General features: G+C 46.3%; 1 protein-coding gene across 3 annotated transcripts in view; it reads left to right on the forward strand.

The window, feature by feature from the left end:
- Positions 1-23,647, forward strand: part of INTS9 (integrator complex subunit 9) — an 83,366-nt gene extending 59,719 nt beyond the window's left edge. For all 3 annotated transcript variants that reach the window (XM_039532994.1, XM_039532995.1, XM_039532996.1), the window contains exons 12-17: positions 2,434-2,605; positions 5,551-5,675; positions 7,495-7,662; positions 18,646-18,744; positions 20,455-20,592; positions 22,172-23,647. In XM_039532994.1, the coding sequence (XP_039388928.1) occupies positions 2,434-2,605; positions 5,551-5,675; positions 7,495-7,662; positions 18,646-18,744; positions 20,455-20,592; positions 22,172-22,348 (879 nt within the window). In that variant the 3' untranslated portion in view covers positions 22,349-23,647. The remainder of the gene's footprint in view (positions 1-2,433; positions 2,606-5,550; positions 5,676-7,494; positions 7,663-18,645; positions 18,745-20,454; positions 20,593-22,171) is intronic.
- Positions 23,648-24,457: the final 810 nt, after the last annotated feature.

Here is a 24,457-nt window from a genome sequence, read left to right on the forward strand (position 1 = left end):
TTCATAACCTGGAATTGAGGGCAAGTTTCTGTGTTTCATATTCCAGTGTCAGTATTGCATTGACTACAGCAGGGGTAGGCAACCTATGGCACGCATGCCAAAGGCGGCACGCGGGCTGATTTTCGGTGGCACTCACACTGCCCGGGTCCTGGCCACCGGGCTGGGGGGGCTCTGCATTTTAATTTAATTTTACATGAAGCTTCTTAAATGTTTTAAAACCCTTATTTACTTTACATACAACAATAGTTTAGTTATATATTATAGACTTATAGAAAGAGACCACCTAAAAAGGTTAAAATGTATGACTGGCACGCGGAACCTTAAATCAGAGTGAAGAAATGAAGACTTGGCACAGCACTTCTGAAAGGTTGCCGACCCCTGGACTACAGGGACCTGTAGTGGTTTAGCTTGCCCAATTGCAAACAGTGTTCATTGCTGCTGAACTTGGGTAACAACCTGCATATACGATACCTCCAGAACTTGTGGGTGGATGGTGGTTTTTATTTCTTGTTCAGATCCTGTGTACCCAATAAATGTTGTTGTTTTACAGCAGAGGCATTCATGTTTCTTAGTAGTACAGAAACGGGATCAGTGCTGCCCCAAGAAACTTAGAATCTGAGTTAACATAACACGGCAAGAGATGATAGATAAATAAAAGGGAGCAGAGCTCTGGAAAGGCAAGAGTTACAGCAGTGAAAGACCACGAGATGCTTATTTTAACGCACTCTTCCTCTGGGTTTCTCTTCTAAAATTGAATGTAGTACAGTGGAGACCAGAATGAAGGTCTCTGGCTATAAGTCATGGTATGCAAGTTGGTGTGTATAGTGCCATTCAGTCACAAGCAGGATTGTGCAGGATTTCTGTAGAATAGCACAGATGCTTTTCGAAACACATTGCTTGAGCCTGTGTTGCAAATTCCTACAGCCTGAATGACTGCTACACTTGGCTGCAAACAGCACTGTGTGTTCGGGGGGGTTAAATTAAGAGCCCCAGTTCTTTTATATACTGACTGGCAGGGAAAGAAAAATCACTGTGTTTCCTTTGACTTTATTGATGTATTTAAAATGTTTCATTTTCTCAATTTCTTAAACCATGGACTATATATGAAACAATTTATTCAGATAGCAGTTTCCTCAATTCAGAAAGTCAAGATGCTCAGAGACTATGGTGATAGAGCATATACGTACTGAGAGAATCTAATCAGATTGTGTCCGGAGGATACATTTATTTATTAAATCCAGGCTCCTCCCAACACTCTGGGCAAGTTGGATCCTCATTTTACAGAAACCAGAGGCAGAGGAAATAAAGCAAAGCTCTACTCTGAAAAGTGGCTAAATCCAGTAGTGACAGATGTCGCTCAGGGCAGAATTTCTCAGCATTAATATGACCTGCAAAGAACCCACGTTAACTCTCGGATCCCATAGTGTGTTCAGTGAGACAGCAGCTAGAAAGAGCAGCTTTTTACCGGTAAACTGAAGATACTTTACTTTGGAAATCATTGAGAAACACTACATGGGGAACCTCTGCAGAGCCACCTTTCAGAATAGTATTACAGGAAGTCAGGAGCATAACTCTGAAGTTCCCAGGTCCAGTCCTGTGCTCAGCTCTCCAGACCACACCTCCCTCAGAATGTTTACTGCAACAGTGACTCAATGAGCTCAAGTCTTATGGAATATATGGGAGTGAGCCGTGTATGTTGTGTTGTGAGCAAGACACGAGAAGTCATTCTTCCGCTCTACTCTGCGCTGGTTAGGCCTCAACTGGAGTATTGTGTCCAGTTCTGGGCACCGCATTTCAAGAAAGATGTGGAGAAATTGGAGAGGGTCCAGAGAAGAGCAACAAGAATGATTAAAGGTCTTGAGAACATGACCTACGAAGGAAGGCTGAAAGAATTGGGTTTGTTTTGTTTGGAAAAGAGAAGACTGACAGGGGACATGATAGCAGTTTCCAGGGATCTAAAAGGGTGTCATAAGGAGGAAGGAGAAAGCTTGTTCATCTTAGCCTCTAAAGATAGAACAAGAAGCAATGGGCTTAAACTGCAGCAAGGGAGGTTTAGGTTCGACATTAGGAAAAAGTTCCTAATTGTCAGGGTGGTTAAACACTGGAATAAACTGCCTAGGGAGGTTGTGGAATCCCCATCTCTGGAGATATTTAAGAGTAGGTTAGATAAATGTCTATCAGGGATGGTCTAGACAGTATTTGGTCCTGCCATGAGGGCAGGGGACTGGACTCGATGACCTCTCAAGGTCCCTTCCAGTCCTAGAATCTATGAATATATTATAAATAATCAGCTATATACTGGGGTTGGGTGTGTGTGTGTGTGTGTATATATATATACACACACACAAACACACAGACATACACAATAATATAATAATAGCCGAGCGTAGATGTGCAAAAAGTTGGTAAAGTCTCATTATTATTTTATTTCAGCTCATTCAGACAAACAAACTGAAGCACTATCCCAGTATCCATGGAGACTTCAGCAATGATTTCAAACAGCCGTGCGTTGTGTTCACTGGACATCCCTCCCTCAGGTTTGGGGATGTGGTGCACTTTATGGAGCTGTGGGGAAAATCTAGCCTTAACACTGTTATATTTACAGGTAAGTGAAGTGCTGTTCACAGTATAGAACTGATAATGTGTCAGACGTTCTTGTTGGATCAGATTCCGAGGGCCTCCCTCGTTCCCCGGTTTGATGACTTCAGTAGGAGCTTGTTCAAGTAAGGCTCTCAGGATTGACATTGACAAATAATTTATACTGCATTTCATTTCTGTTAGCCCTGTAGAGTTGATTCTTGCCCTGCATAGCCAGTCCTTGCCTTTTGTAAGCAAGATCTTTGTATGTTCTGCAGTAAAATGCCTACAAGAGATCGGCTCTTGGATGAAGAGCAGTTGGCTCAAGTTGAGCCCTGCCAAGGCAGAAGCGATGCTGATTGGAAAAGGGAAATGCTTTGATGAGCTGGCCAAGACTTTGTCTCCAACTTCCATCAAAAGCATACAGCCCTTTTTCATCAAAGTGGCACAAAACCTCAGGCTCCTCTTAGACTTCTTGCTACTCTGGGATGAACAGGTGGACTCGGTTTCCAAAATTCCTCCCTTTACCTCTAGCTTGCTAAGAAACTTCATTCCTGCTTTCTGGCCGGGGACCTAGCCACAGTGATCTATGAGTTGTCACCTCCAGGCTGGATTACTTTAGCTGACTGTATCTGAAGCTGAATGTGAAGATGATACACAGGTTCCAGCTGGTCCAGAACGGGGTGGCCTACTGTCTCCCTGGCTCAGGCACTGAGAGCAAGCCTGTGCTCAAGTCCCTCCACATTCTCCCAGTCAGCTTCCGATGCCAGTTTAAGGCCTTGGTCCTAATTTTCAAAGCAATTAATGGATCAAGCTCCTGCCGTGTCAAAGGCTGATTGTGATCTATGAACTACTGGGACCGGTGCATTCCTCTGTGACAATGCAGATCCCAGAGCCCAGGACAAAGCACATGAGAGCTGGGAAGGAAACATCCTCTAAGGAGAACAATCTTCCAGAGGTGATCAGAGTTTGACCATCGTTAGGAAATGTTGCAAAGCCTTCCTCCTTGAGAAAGCCGTTCCACCATCCCTGCCCCAAGCACAGTTCTGGCCCTGAACTGGGAAAAGTGCTAGAGACTCCGCTTTTTTTCTCTGGAAGGTGCCCTGATACTATGGTGAGGAGACAGCTCTGTAGACGGTCACGGGCATCCCCATTGGAAAGGCAGGATATAATCCCCCTATTAAACAAACGCTACATTTTGTCACTAATGAAAGCCAGAAGAGGCCTGTTTGCAAGCAAAGCATGAGCCCTGCGGAGTGACTGGCTGTGGATTTTTGTACCATACTCCGTGTTATCTGGGTAGTCACTCCATCATTAGCTGCTTTAGCTCTGATTCCAATAGCTGGCAACACTGCCATATAGCAGCACACCGCTTTGGAAATACCAAACCTCACTCCTTAATTTGGAGCCAGGTTCTGATGTCCTCACGTTGATTAGTACCTTACTCCACAAGTAGTCCCATGGAAATCAATGCAACTACTCATGCAGTAAGGTATTACCCAACATGAGCAAGGGTAGCAGAATCTGGCCCTTACCGAGAAGGTGTTTCATTCTGAGCCTTCCTGCAAGGAGAAGCAATTGTCCCATCAGATACTAAAATGTAGTCATTTTGAGACCTGAATGAAATGGAGCAGGTTCTCTTATTTATATAGCTGCTTCACAATGCTATTAGGAGACCCTAAAGCTGGTGGCCAAAGCCTAGCATGTGAGTGAGCGTCGGCACTGACCCAGCCTACGTGAGGCCTCCTGAGATATGCAGCATTGCATCCACTGTGGTTTCTTATAGTGAGTTTAGTTCTGTCAGGGTGTCATTGACAGCCCTGCGAAGATCAGCCTATTCTCCAAACAGGGGTAAGACAGTGAGGGAGCAAGCTTTTCCACATCCTTCCCCCAGCGGGCCCTCCGGTGAAATTGAGGCACAACCCAGCATTGTGCCTCACTGCCAGATTTCCTCCCCTAGTTCTCCACAGGTGGAGGAAGTAATCCACAAGAGTTGGGTGTGTGTTTGTTTGGGGTTTTACCACCATGTCTCCTAACTCTGTTCTGAATCGTACTTACACTTCCACAGTTGTTACCCGGCTGGAAAACTATAGGTCTGAATTTTACTAGCGTAGACAAGACCTAGGAGTGTGATGGAAGTTTGTGGAAAGTTTCTGACTCTCTTTAAGTACATGCCCAACAAGGATGCCAGTTAGAACCAGCCATTGTGGGTTTAGTGAGGAAGCACCAATCCCCTAGAAACTCGTCTGAGGTCACTACCAAAAATCACATAAGCTGCAGAACAGCCGTCTGATGACAGCAGCTTTCAGTCACTACCACCTGTGCTAGAATGCACTGGTAGCATGGAGGTAAAAAAGGTGAATATCCTATTCTATTGCATGCTGTCCTGAGTTATCCAGTTCTCTACAGATCCACTAGGATTATGGTAGAATATTTATTGAATAGTTCCTTATTCTTCCATGAATCTAATACTGACACCCAGCCTAAACTAAAAGGAATAATTATGAGGAAAATGGTGAAAATGTATTTGCTGAAGGTGACACTTATGCAAAATCATCTTGAAATATGAAGTGTTTATGTTGGATTTTTGTCAGGCTGAGAAACCAGGCCACTCAGGTGGGTTTGTGATACTGAAAAATGGTAAATTGTGCTTTTTTTTTTTTTTTAGGATCTGATTAAAACTAAGAGATGCTGTTTTTGTCTTGATTAAATTTGTTATAGAAAAATCAGGCAATAATGCTTTCAGATGAAATGGTGCTGCTCTGTTGCTTGATTGAGCTAAGACTAATTGTGGGCATAATTTTCATCAAATTAACTGAAAATAACTAGGGGGAAAAAAGAAAAACCCATAAGTGAATTAACATTGCCAAACGACAGCTTGTCTAGACTAGGACATGGTAATAGGGAGAGGAATTGGGCAATCTTTGTTCTTGAGACATCAAATATCTTCTGCACTTTTTTTTCCTCTCCCAGAGCCTGACTTTTCTTATCTGGATGCACTGGCTCCTTATCAACCTCTGGCTATGAAATGCGTTTACTGCCCCATCGACACAAGACTGAATTTTATTCAGGTGTCCAAGTTACTCAAAGAAGTCCAGGTAATGAAATCTCTCTTGCTTTCTCTTTATATTTATACACCTACACCCACCCACCTAATGGATACTTTCACTGTGGATGATCTTTATATTAAAGAAATGACTCTTTCTGTTTTCTTGTTTTGCCAAGTCTCTAGAAGAGAGCACACAGCATATGCCTCCTCTTCTAATAGCCTGCACTGAAATGTGTACAAAATGGCCACCAGTCTCCAGACAGTGGACTTAAACATTTAACGGCTCACTATGCAAAGTAGCAGTAGGTGTGTAGCATAAAACATCACGCATTTCCAGGATTGAGCCTCTTAGCAGTTTATAAATGCAATCATTTTCCCCTTTGAATCTTTCCTGCTTGTTTAAATATGCCCTGGATGTGTGTGATAAGTATTTATGTCCCAGAAGTGCAAAGTGTGCTGGGTTCCCTCAGCTTCATCAACTTCAGTTAACTCCACCATTGCCTGGTCCCTCAGGCCTATAATCACAGCCTCCTCTTTGATACGGATACTGCACTTTCTGGTCCTTCACATCCAGGCCATATCCAAATCCTGCTGCTTCCTTTTTTCTCTCCGGCCAGACTGCCAGAGCTCTTCTTCAGACTGACATCTCCCGCCTTGGCTACCACAGTCTCCTCTTCAGTCTTCCCAACATCCACCTCACCTCACCCCACCCCTTCTATTCAAAACGCTGCTGCTAAAATTTTCTTCCTGGCTCATCCCTTCAATCATGTTACCCCCACCCCTCCTCCTGTTGGGTTCTTCAATTGGCTCCCTCTTCAACACATCCAACACACATGATAGTGTGAGGGGCTGTGAAAGAATCATCTCTTCACATTGTGAGCTTCCCCTTCACTCTGTGAATGATGGCAGATTCCATTGTTCGCTTCCCATGTTGCCCTCCTCTGATCGGTTCTCACGGACGCTGCCTTGTCCATCAGACCCACGCCTCTACCATGACCCCTCTAGTAAACAGCCTATTAGTGATCTGTTAATATATCTAGTTTAAAAAAAATCTATGAAGCCTCCAAATGGTCCGTTTGGCTAATATATGCAACCATATATTCCTCCTCCTGTCACCTTTGTCTTCCCACCCTCCACTCCTTTGTATTCTACACCCACCTAAGGTGACCAAATGTTAAGGGGAAAATATCAGGACCGTCGCGGGGGGGGTCAGGGGAGGGAGACTTCAGCAGCAATTCGGTGGAGAGTCCTTCAGTCGCGGACAGTCTTCGGCGGTATTTCGGCGGTGGGTAATAAACCTTGCCACCAAAATACCGCCGAAGACTGTCAGCGACTGAAGGACACTCCGCCAAATTGCCACAGAAGACCAGGAAACAAAATATTGGGACAAATGGCGTCCCGACTGTACTCTGGTCGGGACGCGGTCGGGACACAAGACAAACTCCTCAAAATCGGGACAGTCCCGATTTAATGGGCCATCTGGTCACCCTACACCCACCTGTGGCATTTTGTCCCTATTTCGAGTGAAAGCTGTTTGGGACTGTCTTCAGTTTTGTACAGCACCTGGCATAACTATTGACATTTATTTGTATTCAAATGCTGCCTCGGGACACCAGTCAGGGTCTGTTGTGCTAGGCGGTGTACAACACATAACATAACAGACTGTCCCGGTCCTGAACCGCTAACTCCAATCCTGATTAAGGGCATCTGGATGCTGCTGGAACACAACTAAGGTTCATTGCTAATGTATAACCATGTTACAAACCTTATAATTGCAGTGTCAGTACTTGCATTATATACACCTCCTAGGGCAGTGCACATTGACAGTTGGACGTCTGTCTTCACCACCGTCTTCTCGTCTCTTCTAGCCTCTCCATGTGGTTTGTCCAGAGCAGTACACCCAGCCTCCACCCACCCAGTCCCATCGCACAGACCTGATGATAGATTGCCAGCCGCCGGCAATGTCCTACCGCAGAGCAGAGGTGCTGACTCTCCCGTTCAAGCGGCGCTACGAGAAGATTGAAATCATGCCAGAAGTGAGTGACAAAAGGAAAACAGCCTGGTGGCCCCTTGCTGTCTAACGCCACATTGGTCCTGATGCTCTGTGTCTGTAGTCTCTTCAGACAGAAAGGTGTTGCACATGTGACTTATATTGCATATGAAGGTGCAAAGCACTTGCCACTAAGCAGAAGGCTAGAATGAGCGGTACTCCTGAGAGGGTGTTCACAGTGTGAATATATTAAGGTTGACGGAATCACTGTGGGAAAGCTAAAAATGTTGATTATCCTTTGCAAGCACGTCACACTTCAAAGCACGTCACACATATGTTAATCCTCTGTGGACACCGGTGAGGTTGCCAAATACAATCCCCATTTAAAAGATGGGTAAACTGAGGCACTGAGAAGCTGAATGATTTGCCCAAGGTCTCTCAGTGAGTCCGAGAGAGAGCTGGGAATTGACAGTCAGGGCTACTGGCTTCTGTCTCCTGCACCACTAGCTAGAAAAACCCTCTCCTTCTCTTGTGAAAGCGTGTTAAGGCACGCTAGCAAATGGCTTAGAATCATAGAATATCGGGGTTGGAAGGGACCTCAGGAGATCATCTAGTCCAACCCCCTGCTCAAAGCAGGACCAATCCCTTATTTAGTGTTAACAAATGATGATTCAGTAAACGGTCTTAGTCCAATAAATTAATTGGTTGCTTGTAACCATCTGACATAGGCTCATAGACTTTAAGGCCAGAAGGGATCATCATGATCATCTAGTCTGACCTCCTGCACATCGCAGGCCACAAAACCTCACCCGCCCACTCGTGTAATAGGCCCATATCCTCTGGCAGAGTTACTGAAATCCTCAAATCGTGATTTAAAGCCTTAACGTTACAGAGAATCCACCATTTACTCTAGTTCAAACTGGCCGGTGACTCCTGCCCCACACTAGAGGAAGGCAGCCCCCTCTGCCGCCAGACTCTAAGGTCGCTGTGAATCTGACCTGGGTGAAAATTCCTTGCTGACCCCAGTTATGGCAAACAGTTAGACCCTGACCACGTGGGCAAGACCCAGCAGCCAGAAGAATTCTCTGTAGAGCCCTCCCAATCAGTGACCCATTTCCCCTGTTGAAGATATTTGCTCATAGCAGTCCCAGAAGGGCCATATGCCATTGTAAGGTAATCTCATCAGACCATTCCCGCCATAAACTTATCCAGCTCAGTCCTGAGACAAGGTAGGTTTTTTCCCCTCCATTACTACCCTGGGGAGGCTGTTCCAGAACTTCACTCTTCTGATGGTTAGAAACCTTTGTCTAATTTCAAGCCTACATTTATTGAGGGCCAGTTTGTTCTTATGCCAACACTGGCCCTTAACTTAAATAACTCCTCTCCCTCCCTGGTGTTTATCCCTCTGCTGTACTTATTGAGAGCAATCATATCTCCCCTCATCATTTGTTTTGTTAGGCTAAACAAGCCAAGCTCTTTAAGCCTCCTCTTGTAAGGACAAACACAAAGCACTACACTTAGGAAGGGAATAATCTGTTGCACAAATACAAAATGGGAAATGACTGCCTAGAAAGGGATACTGCAGAAAAGGATCTGGCGGATATAGTAGATCACAAACTAAATGCGAGTCAATGAAATACAGTTGGAAAAACCAGTGAGCATCATTCTGGGATGTTTTAGCAGAAGTGTTGTTAGCAAAACACGAGAAGTAATTAATTCTTCTGCACTACTCAGCACTGATAAGGCCTCAGTTGGAGCAGTGTCCCATTCTGGGCACCATGCTTCGGGAAAGATTGGACAAATTGGAGAAAGTCCAGAGGACAGCCACAGAAATGATTAACATGACCTACGAGGAAAGATTGAAAAAATTGGGTTTGTTTACTGTGGAGAAGAGAAGAGTGAGGGGGGACATAAGTCTTCAAGTGTGTCAAAGTTTGTTATAAAGAGGAGGAGGATAAATTATTCTCCTTATCCAATGAGGATAGCACAAGGAGTAACAGGCTTAAATAGCAGCAAGATAGATTTAAGTTAGACATCAGGAAATACTTACTGTCAGTGTAGTAGTGGAACAAATTACCTAAGGAGCAGGGGCGGCTCTAGAAATTCCGCCGCCCCAAGCAGGGCGCCGCGCCGCTCGCGCCGTCCTTCCCCGGTCCCGCGGCCGGGGCAGAAGTGCCTGCGGACGGTCCCGTGGTCCCGCGGCTCCAGTGGAGCATCCGCAGGCACGCCTGCGGGAGCTCCGTCCGAGCCGCGGGACAAGCACACCCGCCGCAGTCATGCCTGCGGGAGCTCAAGCGGAGCCGCGGGAAGAGGGCACCGTTCGCAGTCATGCCTGCGGCAGGTCCACTCGTCCCGGGGCTCCGGTGGACCTCCCGCAGGCATGACTGCGGAAGGTCCGCCGGAGCCAAATGCCGCCCTGCCAGGACAATGCCGCCCCACGCGCCTGCTTGGCGCGCTGGGGTCTGGAGCCGGCCCTGCTAAGGAGGTTGTGGAATCTCTGTGATTGGAGGTTTTTAAGAACAGGTTAGACAAACACTTCGTCAGAGATGGTCTAAATAATATTAGTCGTGTCTCAGTGCAGGGGTCTGGAATAGATGACCTATCGAGGGTCCCTTCCGGTCCGACATTTCTGTGAGTCTCCATTCCTCTGATCATCCTAGAAGACCTTCTCTGCAACTGTTGCATTTGAAGTTATCTTCCGTAAACAGGGGAGACCAGAATTGTGTACACAGTATTCCAGATGAATACTACTTATGCCTGTCACATTGATTAATAATGTATTAATTCTATAAACTATGCACAAACGTACTCTTAATATTAAGTGACCTGTATTCTAACAGACATGATGTTAAAATATTTTGACAATACAATCAGCACAGATGTGTCTGTGGATCAAAGGTGAGGCTGTTTACAAGCAGACTATATAGCCCCATGGAAACGGATTAAAAAAAAATCTGTTTTTCATTGGAGGAAAAACAATACCCTTAGTGTTAACACAGGATGCAGAACTACATGAAGAACTGTTCCTGAGTAACAAACTGCAATAAGCCAAGCTCCTACCACCACCACATCATCTGTATCCAATTTGTGCCTGAATTCAGTTTTGTGAGTACGCAACCACCTGCTGAGATTATCCCTGGAGTTGAGGATGGGTTTTTATTTGAAAAATATACTCTCAGATGCAACGTTACTGTGGCATGTGAATTTGTTGGAGCCATTTGCATATTTATTGGATCCTGTTAAAGCTAGGGCTAGTAAAAGGTGACGTATGTTGAGGGTTGTGACCAAAACAAATCTTGTGTTAGCAGGGTGATATTCACCCCTTATGCAGAGAGCCAGATCAAGAGCATTTAAATTCTACTGTCAAGTTCTGGGGCTTCCCTTCAAGCCTGAGGGTTTGAGTGGTACCTATTTCTTGGCCTGGCTCTGCTCTGGGGCAATATCACCTGTCTCTGAAAACAGCGAGGCTAACAGCAGAGGAAATCCTGCAAAAAACGTTATTCAGACATTCTTGTATTTTAAATACATTCCTTTCAGAAAGAGGAAGGATGGCCCACTGGTTAGGGCACTGGCCTGGTACTTGGGAGACAAACACTGATGTCCCTGCTCTACCACAGACTTCCTGGGTCAACTTGGGCAAGTCACTTAGTGTCTCTGTGCCTCAGTTCCCCCTCTGTACAACGTGGGTAATAGCACTGCACTCCCTAACAGGAATGTTGGGAAGATGAATTCACTAAAGCTTGTGAGGCTCTCAAATACTCTGCTGAAGGAGTCCAGATGACTGTGAGAGAGAGAGAGAGATGCCAGCTGTGTTTGTTTTCCTCGAATATGCTCCGCCCACAAGCTTATTGGCAAGAATATTTGCAGAAACCGCCATTTTTCTTTTCCAGCAAATACCACTAGCTATAAAACTTCTAGTCACACCAGAAACCTAATTCAAAGCTATTTGTCCATTCAGGGCATGGAAATGTCCTCCATGACCAGTTGGAACACCCTGAGTTTTAAAGCATGGCTGCCAAATGCTTGAAGCCAACTCCTCGTGAGCAGTGCTGAAGCTGAAATAGGTTCATGTGAAATATCTGTCGTAGTTTTGAAGCACGCCTGGCTTCTGGGAAGCCTGATTCTTTGCAGAATATTTGTAAACAGAAAAGAGCCAATGGGGTGGATTAATTGGTCTTTATGAATAGTTCACCCAGTCTGGGGTCCAAATAGGAACCCAGAGAGAGTTCTGGAAAGGACCTCCTAGAGCATTGAGTCTGTTACCTGGCACTTGTGTGGTACCACAGCCTGTGCAGTGTATTTCTCACACTGTGCAGCTGACCTCCCTGAGAAGGATCCAGCCTCTTCAGTGAGACTCTCCGACCAGCCATGGGGAAAATAGTGAGGAGAGGAAGAAGGGGAATTGAAATGATTGAGCTAGTGTCAGACAAAGTACCAACAAAACTCACCCCCTTTTTGGCGGCCTCAACCGAGACCAAGAAACTGAATGGGCCATGGAGACTGAATTCCCAACATATCCCTAGAGCTGGTCCCTCCAGGTCAGGTCGGAAGTACACTTGGGGTGGGATGTGACGAAGCTTGCTCTGTTGACTGTTAACCAGTGGAGAGAGGTGCTATGTGGGAATTGGGAGATCTGGCGTCTATACCTCCCGCTGCCACAACTTGTAAAAGTGGTTTTACTGGTATAGCTGTGTCCACATGAGGGAAGGAGGGGGGTGAGAGAGAGAGATTTAACTATATTGGTATAAAATCACACCCCAGGATACCACAGTGGTGAACTCAATAGAAAACCCTACTAATAAAGGGCTGTCAATAGGGCATCCTTCACCAGCACTGAAATGTTAAGAGAAAATAGCACAGAAAAGATTTTGTTCATTCTCTAAATGAACGTAATGCTGGTGAAAGGTGCTGAATTGGCAGTGCTAAAGACTGAATTCTCTGGCCACCCACACAACAAGTGTCTCTGCTGAGGGAGTTAACTTTCTCCCCCTGCACTGCGAACATACCTCCAGGACGACCCAGCACAACCACATGGAAATCGAATTCTGTCTTCCTGGTCCATGCAGTCTGTGACCTTTGAGTCTCACAATAAGGATGGCAGTTGGCGCTAACCACAACTCAGTCAGGCTATGCAAATCCCTGACATCTCTAAGAGTGTAATCTCTCCTTTTCCATATCATCAGCCATGCCCTCTAGTACAACTGATCTTTAGGGATCATTATAATCTTCAAAGACCTGGGAGGAGGGGACATTGCATTGCATGCTGTGGCATGTATTTGTTTCACCCCCACTCTTCACTTAACATCCCAGAGAACTGCCCCCACTCCACCTTTCGGGAGTTGTCATAGCCCCCTGCCGTTATGATCCCCGAGAAGAGACCAGTGTGTTGCTTCTTTGTTGTGCAGAGGAGTCAGTAGTAGTTGGTGTGGAAAGGTTTTCCCCTTGCACAGATGAATTACCGATTTCAGCCAGGGTTTATGCCGGCTTCCCAGCCATTTGGAAGATTTCAGTGTCAGAAGGTGCCTGCAACATCCCCATCTTCAGGGACGGCCATTCGGGGTCAAAATCACACCAACAGTGGTCCCTGTATGGTGGAAAATCTCAAGCGACGGTGTAAGTGGCAACACCACCTGCTTGTCTGGCGGTGAATACCACCACCCTGTGTTGTGTGGGGGCTGGACTGCCACAGGGAGGGGTATTGTACAGCTCTCTGCATCCACATTGTGAACCCAGCCTGTTATCTTTCAAAACACAACTTAAACCAAAGGACAGACACTAAAACCTGCTCTGGAAAGCACCAGCGTGTAAGTGTCTGTCAGCCATTTCCCTCTTTCTCTAGTACATTAACTTCCACAGACTTTCAAACTGTACAAAGAGGTGTGTCCAGATTTGTCTCCTGATTCCTCAACTCTCTTGTTAAAAGTGAAAAACCCATGAGTCGTCATGGTCCCAGTAGCAACAGAACGGCTTCGGTGATGTGTGTGATGAAAGGAGGCTTTCTGTTAAAACCGCTTTCCTCCACATCCCCACCCAAAAAAATCTTCACTAACCTTTCCAGGGTCAGATTCTGGTCTCTTACACAGGTGTGAATCCAGGGCCGTCAGTGGAGTTACTGTGCATTGAGATCACTGTAACAGAGAGGAAAATCTTGCCCCGTAAGACTTTTAGATGTTAATAGGATTTACACTTAGTACAGCCTTTGTTCAGCGAGTGTTTGACTCTTCAGTGGCACAAGGCTAGGGCTGGCTCTCCAGAGTATTATGGAAGCATTTTTGCTTTGTTTAACTAATCTGTTCCTTTGAGCATCTGCATGTCACTTTAAAAGGCAGCTTACTGGAAATTGGTTAGGCATTGTCTGTTCACAGGAGAATGGAAAACATCATCTGGAGCAAACAGAAATTTGAACAGTAGCCTTCGAGCAAACAGTGAGACTCCAGTTTAATTACAATTTGAACAGTGATGCCTATCACATGATTTCGGCAGCAGGCTAATTGAACGAGGGCTGTTTTGTTTTTAAAATATTCTTCTCTTGTAAAGCTCATTGGGGAAAGGACCGGTGCTGCTGGATGTGTGTGCACCTTCTAGCACAATGGGGCTCTGGCCTTGGTTGGGGGGCCTCTAGCAGCGCCCCAGCCCTAGATGAACTCCCCTTCCTGGGGACTCAGCAGGCTGCTGTGTGGTCCCACCACACTGGACCCATTTGCTCTGAAGTGTCCCTTGGTCTGGGTGGCTCAAGCTGTACTCTTCCTTGGTTCCCTTTTCCTCCGGAGAGAGAGAGTGGGATCAGTAAGGTGCGGCCTGTCTCAGACCTTGCTCCACTGAATCTTATCCCTTCTGGCTAAACCTTCCTGTGTGCTCTCTTGCTTAGACCAAGGCCTGTTCCACTTGCAGAAGATGGGATAAAAGGGGAAGGTACTGGATTGAAATTCACCACTCACCAGCGGGGTCTAATAAATCTTTTTATAGAGGGAAAACACTAGGAAGTAATGATCAGTTTCTCACAAGTGGGAAGCACCTCGGGACACTCTCACTGTAGTCCCCTCCAGCACTGGACCGTAGACAGCTTCAGCTGATAACTTTTTGTTCTCTCTCTTTATACCTATGCATTAGTCTTTCATTTCTGTTAACTCCCTTCCCCGGTCAGTCCAGGTTTTCTGCTCATCCCAGCCAGTTTCTTCTAGCTATGTGGTTACTTTTATCATGTTTGTGGGGAAGACAGAAGTTAATCTGTGATGTCTTACAGCACAGCATAAAGTTACACGTGTAAAACTATTAAATCACAGCAGGCTTCTGTCAGGCCTAACCAAACCTTCACTATCCACAGAAGTGAAGTTGCCTATAAATGTCGGCATAACCAATTAGGGAGGATGCTAATTTTATATGGATTCACCTTCTAGGTTAAAAGGCTGTGTGAAGCATGTCTTGTGCACGGACTGGCCTGGGGAGTATCTTGGCCCTGTGCTTATCTAAACTCAGGAGCTACAGTTCTGGCACTTGATGGGTGGGTGGGGAAATGGAAATGTTTGGCCAGTAACTAGCTTAAAAATTTACTACAAAAGACTTATTTTATCCTCAGTCATTGTGCAGCCCCTCGTTGCCTTCAGTGGGATTCTGCCTGTGAACTGAAGGTAATGCATGGCCTGAACTGAAGTGCAATGACCGTTTTACCTGAGAAAGGGCTAGGTCAAGATTTAGGATTTGACCATCAGCCTGCATGTACCTTTATCTTCCATGCCAACAACTGTAGCTGGCCATCAGCAGTGTTTGGAATGCCAGATCCTGTTCAGTTGTGGAAAATACAATCCCAAGCGAGAGATTCGGCAGCAGTGTTTGCTAAGAAGTCACTTACGCTACAAGGACTTACACTGCCATCTACGTGCAAAAATCACAGTAGTGACACTTCCAAAAACAAATCTCTCTGCAATTCTCCTAGTTCGCGGAGCTGCACTCTGGCACGACGCTGGCAATCTTACTCTTTTAGGGGTTGATTCTTTATGGTAAAAATTAAAATGGAAACAGACCAAAAGAGAAAAGTAAAGAGTGTGAAACTAAAAGAGCAGCAAGCCACACTCAAACGTGCCACCTCCCAATCTAAAAGTTGATGACATTAATCCCAGGTGCTACACTAGTATTGATTCTTCCCAGGCCTCCGGCAGTAGGAACATGGAAGGAAATCAGAACACTACCAATGTTTTCATGTTAGTAACACCACGCAAGTGCTCATCTGTGTGTAGGGGGCTGACCAGTGTAATGCTAGTGCTCAGTGTTCGTGTGTGTTTTTCCATGGCTTCCACAATGCTAGTCCATGGCGCTAGGGTTGAAGTAATGACTGGGAGGTAGAACTTTCCTTCTTGTTCGATCGTTGGATGTGACGTAATAACCTTCAGTTTGGGTCATTGAGCTTCCATACTAAGAATCAGCCAACTCTCGATCAAGGAAGATAAGCCAGTATCATAGAGAAAGTAAAAGTGAATGGCTACTGCAGAGCGTCGTTGACTGTTAATGGCTCAAGTGTTGCGATTTGCTGTCCCCGTGTGTTTAATACTCAATAGAGGGGAATAGCAGAGTGCTGCAGTGACAGAAGAGGCACTCTTAGAACTTTCATACAAGGCAGCTCCTTTGATTTAAGAATCTCTTCCTTTACAATAGTTGTCACTTTTCATTGTGTTCTTTGTTAGAGCCAGTTCTGTATTGATTCCAGAGTGCAAAGGGGCAGGGAGAGAAAGTGCCTTCGATCCCTTCAAAGTGCAATGCGTTACACCGCTGCAAGCAAAGCTATTTTTAGCTCTGAGGCCAGATCTGAAGCTGTGACTGCCAACATATGGCTTTTCTTTTACATTTTGCTACTGAGGCCTATATGCGTGTCTATTACTTTCCAGTGGAAAACATCGATCTGTCCCTTTTTAAGCCGGTGTTCTCAAATTTCTTCATAGGATGGGCTGCCTCTTAATAGTGACACTGGGTAAGATTTTCAGAAATGTTTAGCGTTGGCCTAAATGCTTCCATTGAAGCCAGTGGTAAAACTCCCATTGCTTCACTGGGAGTGGGGTCAGACCAAGGCTGAGTGCTTTTGGAAACCCCACACTTCGCTTCTGTTCAAAATTGTATGGATCATGGCCTCTACCACTTGCAATGACATAACATCCTTGCAGCAACTGCTTCCATAGGAAAGTATATAGTACCCACCTCCTTGCACTGTGGGGAGGTGGCATGGTATAGTGGTTTAAGACAGTCCCCTGCTCTTATTCCAAACTCTGCCATGGACTTGCTGTGTGATCTCTAGCAAAGCATTGATTAACCCCTCTGGGCCTGGACTGGGAATAATCCCCATCTCTGTGAAATGCTGTTTTTCATGCATGTGAACAGTGTGGTAGCGGCAAGACCGCTTGTGTTCCCTTGCTATCAGTGTACCGGAGATGCTTGGCTATAGAGGCCCGACTTTCTAACGAGCTCTGTTCCCACTTAGGCATGGAAATGAGTGGCTGGAGTTTCAAGGGAGCTCGGCACCCTAGATGCTAAGTCCTTCTCAAAATCTGGCCCCAGTCATGGATGCCGAGCAGAGGACTAGGCTCAGATGAGAGAAATCTAGTGGAGGTTCTGTCCACGGCAGGCTGACGTGATATCGCGTGGGACATGGGGGTTACTACTATGGGGAAATAGTGAAGTCGATCCCTGCCCCTTCCAGTGAATGGTTGTGCTTACCTGTTGTTACCTCACTTCACCATCTGGAGTCCCAACAGCTTCTGAATCCTGAGAACACTACTAGCCATCTTGGGCTGGCTAGTTTGCAGCCTTTTCCATCAGATTCAGGAGCTCCCATCCATGCCTTTGGTACCTCCACATTGGATGACTGCAGTGCCCTCTGCTGGGGCTACCCTTGAAGACTAAGTGGAAAAGTCAGCGGATGCAGCATATAAATACTCATTCACTTTGTGCTGTTTGTGGCAGGGACCCTATCATATCTGTGCTCCAAGAACGGCGTTGGCTTCCAGTTCACTCGTGCAGGTCAAGGTGTTTAGTTCTGACCTCCTACGTACATTTACGGCTTGGGTCTGGCGTACCTCTTTTTATCTGCCTGGCTCACCAGCATGTGACATTCAAGATGCTTGTGCTCACAGGTCCTGGATTAGTATGTTTAGAGGCTGCTGGCCAATCCCCCAACTCAGGAATTAATTTCCCCAACCACCTTGGTCTGGCAGGTCCTGGGTCTGCCTGCCCACTCTGCAAGGCCTGTCAGTTTGCTCAGACTTCCCCTGCAGAGATGTGCTGAGAGGGGGGGAGTTTTAGATGGCACGGGGACATCTCTTTAGACAGTGACAGTAAGTTTTATATGAATATCAATCTGTAGGTGCTTTATAAAGTTGCACCTGGGGCCAGAGACATGTTGATCATATTTAAAAAATTGATGTTTACCATGAATGAGAAAGTTTAACAGTCTGTGACTAAAGAGAAAGGCCAGCGGGAGGCTTGAGTGGGTGACTGAAATTTGCTCCTCATGTCACTTCCTAGTTGCCCACCTTCTGCAAACCTCCGCATCCACAATGCTGACCAGGGAGCATTTACTGCCACATCCTCCCTCCAAAAACTAGTGGGCAATGCGTATTTAAAAGGGATGCTGTTGACTGAAATTCAGACCCAATCTAGAGGTTGAGTGAAAACAAAAAGCAACACAAGCATTTACATGCACTTTAACAAGCTGGTTCCAAACAAATTCAGCTTCCCCTCCAGACTCTGTAGTCCAGACAAAAAATTAGGTGTCTCTTTAACTGTCCATTTCATAAAAGTTGCCCCTGGATACCGAAAACCCACTTCTGAGAGCGATACAAAAGTCAATAGCACTGAGCCGCAGAAGAGGAGAGAGACGTGGAGGGGGGATGCCAGGTAGGAGTGCTCTGTCATTGCACCCTGGTCTGTGTTTACAGTTCATTAGTTCGTGTTAAAAACATCAGGCTGCCAATTTAAATCGCAGCTGGCTTGGTTGGAATTTAGAGATTATCACTTGCTAAACAAAATCCTTTGTTTGCTTCAGCTTGCAGATTCGCTGGTGCCCTTGGAGATTAAACCTGGCATTTCCTTAGCAACCGTTTCTGCTGTGCTGCATACTAAAGACAACAAGCATGTGCTTCAGGTACGGTATGATGGGGATCGGAGGGAACTCTCCATCCACAGGGCAGCCCTGGCATCTGGGTCCCAGCTCTTCCCATGTGGCAACCCCTTCAACTAGCACCTGTGCCCACACTGCAGCAGATGCAGTCAGATGCTCTCTCTTAGTGCGCATGAGCCAGGCTGGACTCCTGGATGAATCAGATGCGGAACTGAAAGTGAGCTGCTTCTAAATCTCTGTGCGCCTAGCGGAGATAAAAGGAGCAGAGGGATTATTCATAAGGAAAGGCCACAAATCACATTAGTGTCTGTCCCTAGTACAAGTACTTGTATCATTTAGTCTTTCACAGTGGATGGTCATGGAGTAGAAGGTAGACAGCCTTAAAACACTGCAGGAGGACCCCTGTCCCCTAAGTGAATGAAATGCTCTGTTCTCCTAGGGGCAGATCATGCACCACCACACTGGGGTTAGACCAGGGGTAGGCAACCTATGGCACGTGTGCCGAAGGCGGCACGCAAGCTGATTTTCAGTGGCACCCACACTGCCCGGGTCCTGGCCACTGGTCCAGGGGGCTCTGCATTTTAATTTAATTTTAAATGAAGCTTCTTAAACATTTTAAAAACCTTATTTACTTTACATACAACAATAGTTTAGTTATATGTTATAGACTTATAGAAAGAGACCTTCTAAAAAAACATTAAACTGTATTACCGGCACGCGAAACCTTAAATCCGAGTGAATAAATGAAGACTCAGCACAGCACTTCTGAAAGGTTACCGACCCCTGGGTTAGACTGTGAACTGAGGTTCTCCAATGCTCAGCTGGGGAGAGAATCCTTCCCCATTCAGGCTTACAAGAGTAGCAGTTCTGCAGCTGCCACAGCACTGCTTTGTAGGGGGAGGCAATGTCTAAATGAATGAAAGCCAAGCCCTAGCTCTTCGCAGAGAACCTTTGCTGCCCTCCTGAGCTCCTCCTGCTCATAAAGGAGCTGGGGCTTGTGGGCCGCTCTTCTCCCCCCTCCGAGCCTGAGAAAAGATCAGCAGCTCAGGGGCTACCCTGCTTCCTCCTCCGTTCCTGGGAAAGGGGCAGTGGCACTTGGGCTGCTCTGCTCCCTTCCTCCCCGCCAGAGAAGGAGCCGGAAGCTTCCCAGCATGACTCGGCGTACTTCCCTGGGCAAACTTCCTAACTGCTCCAGAGAATGCTTTTCCAGGGGCTGCCCATGCAAAATCCCTCCCTGTAGGTTGACTTTTGTGATACCAGTGAGAAGCGAGTTACTGACACCGTTAACACCCAGAACCCCCAACAACTAGTTCCTCACTCGGGATTTGCCAGTGCAGCCTGACTTGGGTGTGTGTCTTCTAGGTTCGTCAGGGTGGGCACGGCCTCATTTTGTCTTGTACAGCACTTGAACAGAGACTGTTGTAGGTGCTAAATCAATAATAATGGTCTAAACCTTGAAGCCTGAATCTGCAAGAGCAAGTGCTCAGCACACTCCTTTAAGGTGTCTCAAGATGGGCACCCAAAATTGGTAATTGCTTTGAAGATCCTGGCCCGCCAGTGATGGTGGGGCAGTGGAATCCAGGGTCAGTTTCCTTGTCTTCCCTTCAGAGCTACAACACCCCCTCTCAGCTGTGAGGGTAAGAGTCTGCCCCTCCCCACCACCTCTCACCTCAGGTTACTAATGCTGTAATAAGCTTTTCAGCTGGTCTGTTTACTGTGCATTCTTGCCTTTAGCCCCCTCCAAAACCCGCACAGCCCCCAGCCAGCAAGAAGAGAAAGCGGGTGAGTGACGACGCGCCAGAATGCAAACCTTTAAAGCCGTTGCTGAGTGGCTCTATTCCCATGGACCAGTTTGTGCAGACACTGGAGAAGGTAATAACATTATGTTTCCTGCAGCATGGAGGTTCAAGGGGACTTTCCCAGAGCCCAGAAAGCCAGTGTGGAGCAGGAAAGGGTGGTCCAAAGGGATATAAAAAGACTGAACAGGGTGAAGGGAGGAGATAATAGATACCCTGAATATGGGGGTGGGGGTTCTGCTGTCTGTGAAGTATCTTCCCAAGGAAAGCAATGGGAGCCCCATTTTATCCGTCATTTTAAACCTAAGTTGGACAAATAGCTGCAGGATGCCACTGTGAGGAGCCATCCTGCTCTCTCATGGGTGGGGAGGCTCGATGGCCTGTCGAGTCTCATTTTGCTCTTCTTTCACTGTTCAAATACCTTTGCTCCCCACCAAAATTTAAAATTTTTCTGAACTCCGGCTTTGTGCTCCGGACACCTCAGTAATGGTGTCTAGCCATGGGAGTTGGGCGTAGCATCATGTAGCCCCAGAAGGGATCCCCGCTAACACAGTGCTTGTTAAACTGACAGCCTTAAATAATGCAGGAAGCCTCCCAACAAATTAACCTTCCTTCCTCTCTCTTTCTCCGTCGCAATGCGTGTTCTAGATCATCCACTGGTTTCTGAGGTGTGGAAGGGGAAAAAAACTATCAAATGAACTAAGGAGCAATTAAAGTTACTGCATTGATGGAGCACTTCATGTCCTCCTTGGCTCCACTCCTGAAAGAGCCAGGTTTTAGCTGGTGGAGGAGGGGAGAGGTGGTTTATGGTGAGAACAGAACAGAGCTGTACTGGTAGGGAAGGGAGCAATGTCTAGGGGTTAGAACAGAGTACTAGAAGTCAGAGTTTTATTCCTACACCTGCAACTGACCTGGTGTGTCATCCTAAGCAAGTCACTTCGGCCAAAAGTTTCAAAAGGGCCAATTAACTTTGGGTGCCTCTGTTTTTGGAGGATGTCTTGCGATACCTAGAGGGCCTGATTCTCTCCCTTCCCCCTGCTGGAGGTGCTGAGCTCCCACAACTGCATTTGAAGTCAAGAAGGTGGACATGAAGTCCACCGCTGAAGGTCAAGCCCAGCTGTCTAAAGTTGGGCACCCAAAATGAGTTGCCATTTCTGCACATTTTGGCTTTAACCTTCCTGTACCACAGTTTCCCCATCTATATAATGGGTATAATACTTCAGCTATAGCTATGCTGCGCTTTCATCAGTAAATTGTTGCCAGTCAGGAGTGTGAAAAAATACTCCAACAAAAGTTTTACTGACTAAAAGCCCCAGTGTGGATAGCGCTTTGTCAGTGGGAGACTCTGTCCTGCCAACGAAGTTACCGCCCTTTCTTGGAGGTGGTTTTATTTTGTCGGCAGGAGGTGGCACAGCTGTGCTTCTGTAAGGTGCGCAGCGTAGACATAGCCTAAGTGTTTATCATAGGAATTTCAGTAGGCTTATAACTAATGCTTACAAAGCAGTTTGCTACTTACAGCAGCTTTCAGTCCTCCTTCTTCTTGGTGTTACAGAATTTGAGTGCAGAGCTGTGTCTTTTATGGCCCTTAAAGCCTCCCACCCCCAAATATTTCATTCTAAATGTGAGTACTCTTTCTCCCCAATCCCCATCTGCAGCATGGCTTCAGTGATGTGAAGGTAGAGGACACAGCAAAGGGACACATTGTGCTCTTGCAAGAGGCAGAAACCCTCATTCAGATAGAAGAGGATTCAACACACATCATCTGCGACAATGACGAAACACTCCGGGTCAAGCTGCGGGACCTGGTTCTCAAATTCCTTCAGAAATTCTAGCGCTTCCCCGACGGAGATCCAGCCTCTCCGGAACAAGGAAAGCAAAGCAGGCCTGTGAGACGACAAAACTCCAGAGCAAATGTAGCAGCTTCCCCTGGGGGAGACGCAGAGAGTGCCTCTCTGATTTCATAAAGAGCCAGAAAACTTCTCCCGCGTGAGGAAAAGGGGGGAGTATTTTACATATAATTAATTTTAACCAACTTTTTGCAACCTGTCAAACCAATTCCCTTGCTGTAAATTTGGGTTTCGAGCCCCTCGGTAAGAATTGCAAAATAAAACACATGCTGTATGTTTTCATCCAGGTGAAAATGCTGCCTAGAAACAAACAGCGGTCCCAGGTTACCCTGAACACCATGGACCCTGATCATCTGCCTGAAAAAGCTCATTGCAGAAGTCTGCCCATGTGGCACTCGTTACTGAACGGGGGGCGGAAGGGGAAGGGTGTAAGTTAGTTACTTTTTACCATATGTGCTGTCTGTTTCCTTTTGCTCTGATTGGCCAGTTAAACCAGGCAGTTTTATTTTCTGATCCTTTCTGCGTTTGCACCATGCTGCAGTCACGTTTTCATTCCCCGCATGGGGTGAGGCAGGGGGATATTTATCATCACTTGAGGCCAATTTAAAAAAAAAAAAAAAGGGTGCCTAAAACTAGTCTCTTGGGTTTGAAGTTAGGCATTTAAAGAAGTACCCTGATTTCCCCTCCGCCTTAAAAGGTCAGTGCCCGCAGCAGCTCATGGTGAAGTCGCTCGTAGTTCAGAGAAGTTGAGCTCCTTTGACCATCAAGGTGCTTATTTGGGTGCCTAAATATGGACTTAACAGCATAACTTTAGATGTTCCCAGGCACAAAAAGGAGTTAGGACTTCGCTCCCATTGTGCTTAACTCTTGTTTGGTCCTTCTGAAAACCTCCCCCGTCAGCCTTAATTTTCAGAAACCTTGGCCTGAAATTCTAACAATCACTTGACCGATTCCATTCATATCAGGGTTTATGAAACTTCTCCCTCCTGCGTGTGGGGGTCTAAACTCAATTAATAGTGCCACGTTTGAAAGCAGCCAATGTATCACATTTCACACCATTGTTTTCTAACGGGATTTTGTATCTCCTTGGAGTTCAGAAAACCATAGGAAGAATGCCAAAGCAGGGGCAGATTCTGTGGTTTGTCAAAGCACGTGCTTGCCCATACCACATTTTGTGCAGGTGTGCGTGCGTGTGTACGTACGTACACTTGGAAAATACAATGGTCTGTAGGAGATGAAAGCAGTACAGAGCAGCTCCATAATAAAAAGTATTTATTTATGCTAGTGCAGCTTCCAAATTGCATTTTCTACCCTTTAGATTCATGTTTGATGGGCTGGAGAGGCTCCCGCAGCTACACCTTTGCTGGGTGCGTGTCAGGGCATGTGACAAATAGTGTTATTAAGGTGATAAAAACTGGTTCCGGTAACATTAATCCTAATAAGAGTTTACAACATGTGCAGCAGTTCGGCTTCTTTATCATCCATCTAAAATGGGATAAAAGAACTGGATGTATTTCACCTTGTAATTAAATCTCCCAAAAAGATTATTCTTTACACACAAAGGCTGTGTGATAAACTCATCCGAGTCGGAGAGGAAAGGGAGGGAGGGAGAGTGTGTGGGGAATACGTGAGTCCTTGAAAATGTCAGTCATCTGGGTAACTGCACTGGCTCCAGTGTTGAGCCTGAGTTCCAGGGTTATGTTTGACACTAATTTGCATTGATAATAGCAGGAGACTTTAAGGAGCTGGATTCTCAAAGCTGAAGCTTTGCATTAGTGCTTGCTGAGTCAGCCTGGCGGGAGTGTCCCCAAATCACCTGCCAGCCGGCAGACAGGCCAGCCAGATATTAGTTTCTCCTTGTCACTGCCTCTACTGTGAGTGATTTAGTGTGAGGAAATTAAACTCAAGGGCCTGCCGTGTAATCCCTCAAGGAACCGCCTGGGAATTCAGGAGCAATAGCAGAGCGCAGTAATTAGCAATACGGGGATATTATTTTGGGTCCTGCTGTCACCATGACTAAGTGCAAGTGGTGAAGGAAATTGGTTTGCTGGGTGACGTAGATCTTAAAAATCCTGCTCAGTGTTGTGCTGGCGT

Source organism: Mauremys reevesii, linkage group 3 (assembly GCF_016161935.1).
Source record: "Mauremys reevesii isolate NIE-2019 linkage group 3, ASM1616193v1, whole genome shotgun sequence".
NCBI classification, from domain to species: Eukaryota; Metazoa; Chordata; order Testudines; family Geoemydidae; genus Mauremys; species Mauremys reevesii.